The sequence below is a fragment of the Cryptomeria japonica genome, chromosome 10 (genome assembly GCF_030272615.1).
Source record: "Cryptomeria japonica chromosome 10, Sugi_1.0, whole genome shotgun sequence".
In the NCBI taxonomy this organism is placed as follows: Eukaryota; Viridiplantae; Streptophyta; class Pinopsida; order Cupressales; family Cupressaceae; genus Cryptomeria; species Cryptomeria japonica.
In genome coordinates, this window is record NC_081414.1 from 839,103,126 (window position 1) to 839,111,362 (window position 8,237).

The window sequence follows — 8,237 nt, forward strand, 5'->3', positions numbered from 1 at the left end:
AATATGTTGCTGCTAGAACACCCCAACAAAATGGGGTATTTGAGCGGAAGAACATAACTATTAAGGAAATGGCTAGAGCTATGCTAGATGAAGCCAAATTACCTGATAGATTTTGGAAAGAATATGTTCATACAATAGTCTATATCTTAAACAAAGTGTAGATCAAAGTGAAGTCTAGTTTTAATCCATATGAATTATGGTATGGTCATTCTGCAACTATTAAGTATTTTAAAATCTTTGGTTGCAAATGTTTTATTAAAAAGGATGATGAAAATATGGATAGTTTTTAGTCTAAATCAGATGAGGGTATCTTTTTAGGATATTCTACACATAATAAAGCCTATAAATGCTTCAATATAAGGATGAATAAGATTGTTGAATCTATTAATGTCACATTTGATGAGAAGGTGTTTCTAGATGATAATCATGTTCAGGATGTCAAGGAGGAGCCTACTTTAGCACTTGGCAGATCTCCTAAATTTGCTATTGCAGATAGCTCTCACCAGGAGAATCCATCAAGTTATAAAGTAACAACACCTCTACATACACCCTCTAGGATTATTACTAAGAGACATCCTCAAAATATGATTATTGGGGATAAAGATGCTGGAATTTTAACAAGAAGAAGAGTCAAACTTGATGTACAAACTCAAATTGCTAAACAATTTTGTTTGGTAATTGAATTTGAGCATGCTTTGAATGATGATTGCTGGTTGAAATCTATGCAGGAAGAAATCAACCAGATTGAGAAAAATAAAACTTGGGAGTTAGTCCCAATACTTGACAACAAAAATGTAATTGGTGGAAAATGGATTTTCAGGAACAAACTAGATGAGTGTGGCAACGTGGTACAAAATAAAGCATTCTTTGTGTGCAAATGGTATGCACAACAATAAGGTGTTGACTTTGGTGAGATTTTTGAACCTATGGCTCGCATTGAGTCAATAAGAATATTTTTAGCATATTCTTGCTTTAAAAATTTTAAGGTTTACTAAATGGATGTTAAAACTGCATTCTTGAATGGTTTTCTAGAAGAAGAGGTATATCGAACAACTTGAAGGATTTGTTGCATAGGACAAACCTAATCATGTCTACTGGTTAAAAAAGGCTCTTTATGGTCTTAAACAAGCTCCTAGAGCTTGGTACTCAAGGTTGGATTCACATTTAATGGAAAATGGTTTCACCAGAGCTAGTGTGGATAGAAATCTTTATATCAAGAAAGAAGGTAATGATATTCTCATTGTTAAAGTTTATGTTGATGACATTATCTTTGGCAGCAATGATGATGCACTATCTCAAAAAAATTCCAAGATAATGACATCTGAATTTGAAATGTCAATGTTAGGAGAACTAACATTTTTCCTTGGACTTCAAGTTTCTCAACTTGAAAATGGCAATTTTATTTCTTAAACAAAATATGCGAAAGAAATTCTAAAAAGGTTTCAAATGGCTGAATGCAATGCCGTAAGTACTCCCATGGTCACTGGATGTAAATTATCTAAAGTAGATGAAACTCCTGATGCTGATCAAACTATGTATAGGTCAATGATAGGTAGTTTGCTATACTTAACTTCATCAAGACCTGATTTAATGCAGGCAATTTGTATGGTTTCTAGATTCCAGTCTGCTCCTAAACAATTTCATTTTACAGTTATTCAAAGAATATTCAAATACATTAATGGTACTCTTGATTTTGGTCTTTTGTATCCTAGAAATGACAATTTTACTCTGCTAGCTTATACTGATGCTAATTGGGCTGGTTGTGTGGATGACAAAAAACTCACCAATGGTGCTGCATTTTTTCTTGGTGATAGTCTTGTGACATGGGACAACAAGAAACAAGATTGCACCTCACTTTCTACAACAAAAGTCGAATATGTTGCAACTACATCTTGTTGTACACAGTTGCTATGGATGGCTCAAACTCTTTTGGATATGGGTATTATTGTTGACAAACCTCTCACCATATTTTGTGACAATACTAGTGCTATAAGTCTCTCTAAAAATCTGGTGATGCATTGTAGAATGAAACACATTGCAACTAGGTTACTCTTTCTTTGTGAAAAAATATTGACTAATGAAGTTACATTGCAATATGTTCCTACTCAAGCACAAGTTGCTGATACTTTTACAAAGCCCTTGGCTACAGATGCATTTGAAAGACTTCGTTTGCGATTGGGAGTTGTCTCTCAATCTAACCTTGTTTAAAATATCCAATCACTAGTTCAGGGGGAGCTTTGGTCTCCAATAGTAGCCTCCTGCTAGTGTATTTGATAGTATTTTAATTGCTACTCTCTATATCTTGTAGCTGTTCTTTCAGATTCACCCTTTGTCCTTGTGACAAAAAGGGGGAGTATTCACATTTGGCATGGTTATTACAAACATATAGTTATTTGCATTGACTTTGGTTAATAGATGGCTATTCACATTGGCCTTTGGTTAACAGAGGATTATTTGCATTGGCTTTGGTAATGGCTCGATTTTTCCATCAAGGACAAAGGGGGAGTTTGTTGTCCTTGATGCCAATTATTAAGAAGCTAATCCTTTGGTCTCTTGTGTCTAGTTAACATCATCATGTCAATTGTTCAGAAGTTAATCCTTTGGTCTCTTGTGTCTGATTACTAGACAATATCATGAAAATGATTTCAGATTTACATTTGTGGGTTACTGATGCTCTGATACATGTGTAGATCACAAGCTCATGGTGATTCTTCTTTCACTTATAGGTGCATGAGGTTTGTGTTGAAATAAAATGAATCCAAGAACACTAAGAGGGGGGGGGGAGGCGGGGTGAATCATTGTTCTACCGATAATAAAAGATTTTAACTTTTTATAACATACACATATAAAGTGGTAAATGAAGAAACATATAACATGAAGTAAATAAACCAGCCACATGAAAGAACACCATAACACAAAATTTTATACATGGAAAACCTCAAAGAGGAAGATTTGTGACCCACAATATCCATTCATTGGCCATATGAAAGATATTACATAGCATGGGGGCCTGCACATGCAAGAAGGCATACTGCCTAGAGCACACTACTCAACACAAAAGAGTCTCACTAACTACAAGCTTCTGCTGAGATAAAATAGTAATTGTGAACTCACAAAATACATCTTTAATGCCAAAAAGAGTTTTAGTTAAAGCTCTGTTCTGTACTGGTTCATAAACCATCTACTGATCATAGCATGATATAACTTTCACATACAAATGACTTACATACATATCCTTCACATCACACAGTTCTACTTGTTTTTTCATGTATCAAAATGACCTAACAAACTGACTTATATACCCTTTACAAACAATATGCCTTATGTCGGCTTACAATGCAAAAGATATTCAATGTCGACCCTATACAAAATAATTTTACAAATAAATTTTTTTGGATCTAGATAGATGTCGGCTTCACTGAAGTGCTGGATGTCAGTGCCGATGCCGATGATGACTCTAAACACTCCAATGTCGGTATCTATCGGTGTATGTCTCCAAATGCCCGCATCTGTCAGTATATGCCTTCAATAGAATCTTGTTTCCATAAATGACAACATATGAGACCAATGAGTGTCAATTACCAACAATCTCGCCCTTTGGCATTGATGGCAACACTCATGTGAAAAATAAATTCCCTGTCGGTTCAACTGAAACATGCTCCCCTTGAGCTGATTGACTATGTTTGCAATATACTCTCTGTCGGATATCCCCCCCCTAGGATTATATACATATTTTTCACATAATATACACTCCCCCTTTGGCATCAATGCCAAAGACCGGTGAAATAATCGAAAGAATTGTTATAGATTACTTTACTGGAGCTTGACCAATTTCAAGATTTTTGGGTAAGCTTTCTCTAGCAACTGTATATAGGTATCCCAGCCGGTTTTGAATATTTCTGATATGGATACAAGTCCACTCAGTAGATGTGCTAGTGTGTCTTTCTCTGTGACTTCTACCGGTGTGGGCTTTGCAAGCATATCCATACATTCCCTCTTATCTACACCAAGTGAATCCAATCTTGGACTCACCAAACCTCTGAGACTTCTTTCTCTTTGAATAATCTTGTCTCTTTCTTTTTGAAAAGAAAAAATTTGGTTCTCCAAAGTCAAAATTTGTCCATCAATAGATGTTGTAAGCTAAGTTAGTCCATCAAAAGAATTAGCGATATTAGCAATTTGTTCATGTAACTCCTTTATCCTCTTATCTACATTTGTTGTAAGAATTTCTATATTACAAAAAACCCAATAGATGTTAGTACCCTATTTCAAACAATTTTCTATAAGTATAAGTTTCTCTTCAAGCTTCCTCTTCTTTGTCTCAATAATCTGGTCAAAAGCAGCTTTCTTAGCCAAAGTAAATCTTTCAAGTACTTTCCTATCGGAAATCTGCTGCAATGATTGAAAGATTTTAGATATGTGCTTTGTTAATGCCTTAAGTTTTCTAGAAGGGCTTGCTTCATTTTCAATCATACAATCAGGAATCAATCGGTGCAAAATTATTATTGATTGATCTATTATTCATTTTTCTGCAGATCCTTCCTTATTAGCTTTTGAGTAGCCATCATCATTAGCTCTATGGGACTCATTTTTGTGATTGATTTCTTCTCAACTTGTGAAGTGTCAATTACCAAAATTTTGTTGGGGAATCAACTGTCAGTATGGTACTGGGTGTCTTATCAGTCTCCTTTTTCTTATCCTCTCTCGGTGTATCCCTTTTCTCATCCTCTTTTGCACTGGTGGCTTCACCACTTGGTGTAGTATCTGTTACTGCCGATGGAGTATTATCCACAATATTATCTGTAACATGTACATTATCTATTTTACTTTGATCGGTGTATAGAAATGTTGTCTCTACCAGTTTAGTTTGTACACTGTCATCAATTTTAGGATTATCTACCTGTAGTCACATAAATCTATCCACTTAATTAAATGAATATTTACTATTTATTTGTTTATTTAACCATCAATAACTAGTTAATTAAATTAAATGTTTAATTAATTCATCTTCAACCTCTTCTTCTATTAACTAAATAAATTATTCAATTTATTTAAATCAATTCATTAAAGCCACACTCTAAATCAGTTAAATAAATAAAACATATTTATTTAATTTAACCCCCTTTTCTCATTTAAATAAATAATCAAATATTTATTTAAATCCCTAAACTCCCCCCCACTTGCATTCTCCTACAAATGCAAGTTGCACCTATTTGGTTGAAATAAAGTAATTTTATTTTAATTAAAATCCTATTTTTCGTCACCCACCAAACCCACTTGTTCTTCTAATCCCCTTCTAGACTCTTCTAACCATTCCTAATTAGGCTAACCCATCCCCTAATTGTTGTCACATTCCTAAGCAACTTGAAGTCACTTCTCAAAGCCTCCAAAGTTTTTGAAAAGCATTAAATGTTTTATGTCTCCAATAATTTAACCCCTAAAGTCTTCCAAACCATTAATGGCTCTTACATAACCATTTATGGTTAATTCCAATTGCCCACATGGTTAGAGGATTTCCCTCTAACTCATGTGTCTCCTCAAGCATTCATTTCTTTGACCATGGTTATCCCCACTAACTCTTGCACAAGAGTTTGTCCATTGGATAAAGACATTATTCATTGGATAAAAGCTTTATTCATTCAACTCAAGCCTAACCTTACCTCCTAAGGTAACCCCCATGTCATCTCAAGCATTTAATTCTTCTTCCCTCTCCTCTCAAGCCATCTCATGATGACATTTGTCATCCTAGGATTGGGTTGAAAATGCTCACATGGATCATAAACCCATCAATTCTGACCCTTGTTGAGATTACTCAATCTCAACCATCCATTTCTCTATTTTTTCTATTAATAGAACTCATTTCCTTCATATCCAGATCTAGAAATCTTGTATGCATCTAACTTATACCAAATTTGAGAGAGCATCTAGGAGCACTTTTCTTTGTTATTTTGGATAAAATTAACATAGATTTAATTAGCCTTTCTCATATTTAGCTTGTATTTACATAATTTAATCATTTTCATAATCTTGAATCTCCATAAGACATCCATAATAGTGTAAAACGTTGAGGGCTACACTCATGTGGAACTTGGAGAGGAGAGGAACAAGGGAGAAGCAGCTATGAGCATGTTAGAGAGTATTTGGGAGGGTTTAGTTTCTTTCCTCCGTTTTTGTGTGCTTTCTATAATATGTTTAATATTTCTCTTGATATGCATGCTTAGGATTGTAGTTTCTTTCATATTTCATTTTTTATTGATACTACTAACACTAATGTTTGACTTGAATTTTGTGTGTTCCTAACATCCTTTTTGCAGTGCATCATTTGGTGAACCTGATGTGAATCAAACATGCAACCTTTGATCAAATCAATTAACTCCAGAGGAACAGCCAAAATTTGTAGAATTCTTCCAGCAACGTCAAATCAACTTTGCATGGTCTTATGAAGACATGCCTGGCTTGGATCTAGACTTGGTCATGCATCACCTAACTATCGTAAAAGGAGCTAAACCTGTCAAACAAAAGCTCTGAAAGATGCACCTGCAAATTGTTGTTCTCATCAAAGCTGAACTCAAAAAGATCTTGGATGTTGGTTTCATCAGACCAATCAATTATGCAGATTGGATCTCCAATATTGTACCTAGTGGTAAACCTAATGGGGCCATCCATATCTATACAGACTTTAGATATTTGAACAAGGCATGCCTTAAAGATGATTTCCCCTTACCAAACATCGACATGATTGCCGATCTAACCACGGTTCATGCAATGCTTTCTCATATAGATGGATTTTCAGGGTACAACCATATCAAGATTGCTCCAGAGGATCAACATAAAACTATTTTCACATGCCCATGGGGAACCTACTATTGGAATGTGATGCCATTTGGTCTGAAAAATGTTGGGGCAACCTATCAAAGAGCTATGACTACCATCTTTCACGATATGATGCACACCATAATGGAAGATTATGTCAATGATTTACTTTCTAAATCATTAACAAGAGAAGGTCATCTAGTAATACTGGGTCAAATATTTAATAGATTAGAGCAATATAATGTCCATCTTAATCTAAAGAAATGTGTCTTTGGAGTAACCTCAGGGAAGCTCCTAGGATACATTGTCTCAAGCAAAGGCATTGAAGTAGATCCGGTGAAAGTCAAAGCAATCATGGACATGCCACCTCCCAAGAACATCAGCTAGTTAAGGACACTACAAAGGCAGCTACAGTCAATTCAGAGATTCATTGCACAATTGGCTGATAAATGGCATCCATTCATGCATCTTTTACACAAGAATATCCTATTTCAAAAGGATACAAAGTGCCAACAAGCATTCTAAATGCTTAAGGACTACCTAATGCATACACCATTGTTGATCCCACCATATCCAAGCAGACCTCTATTGTTGTATATTTCAGCTACAAATATGACATTAGGAGTATTGTTAGAACAACACAATGCAAAAGGAATAGAGTGTACTATATCTCTCGCACATTGGTAGGCTATGAACTCAATTACACATCTATTGAGTGAGCTTGCCTAGTGGTTATCATGCCAGCCACCAAACTAAGACACTACATGTTAACACATAAGGTACAACTCATTGTTAAAATCGATCCACTTAAGTACCTACTCAAAAAGGCAATATTGATAGGCTGCTTGGCCAAATGGGTTATGATCCTGAGTGAATTTGACGTTGAGTACATGGATTGTAAGGCTACCAAAGGGCAAGTTATTGTAGATCAGTTCGCTGATGCACCACTCATAGGTGACCATCCTCTTGTTTCCAATTTTTCAGATGAAGAACTCTGCATGATTACAACCACACAACCATGGAAGTTATATTTTGATGGCTCCTACACTAGACATGGCTCGAGGGTAGGTATGTTAGGACCCAGAGGCAACTGAGAGGGGGGGGTGAATCAGTTGACTATTAATTTTAACCCAAATATAACTTAATCAAACTTGATACATAATACTGGTAAACAAAACTTAATATCGGTGGACAGTTTAACAGTTAATAACAGTACCGATAAAGTTTAATACATGAAAGAGAAAGATAAATAGCATCCACAACACATAACATAGATATTTGTACGTGGAAATCCTATAAGGGGAAAAACCACAGTGGGAAACCTTACCCACAATCAGATGATACTACCGCAGATAGTATGTGTGTACAAATGGGGTCTGCACATGTAGAAAGGCCAACTGCCTAGAGCTCACTGCTCAATCACA

The 8,237-nt window shown here is 35.4% G+C and overlaps 1 protein-coding gene across 1 annotated transcript; it reads left to right on the forward strand.

The window, feature by feature from the left end:
* Positions 1 to 1,446: 1,446 nt before the first annotated feature.
* LOC131053406 (secreted RxLR effector protein 161-like) lies at positions 1,447 to 2,208 on the forward strand. Its single transcript, XM_057988015.2, has one exon. It carries the CDS (start codon positions 1,447 to 1,449, stop codon positions 2,206 to 2,208), a length of 762 nt encoding a protein of 253 aa, XP_057843998.2.
* The last annotated feature ends 6,029 nt before the right edge of the window (positions 2,209 to 8,237 follow it).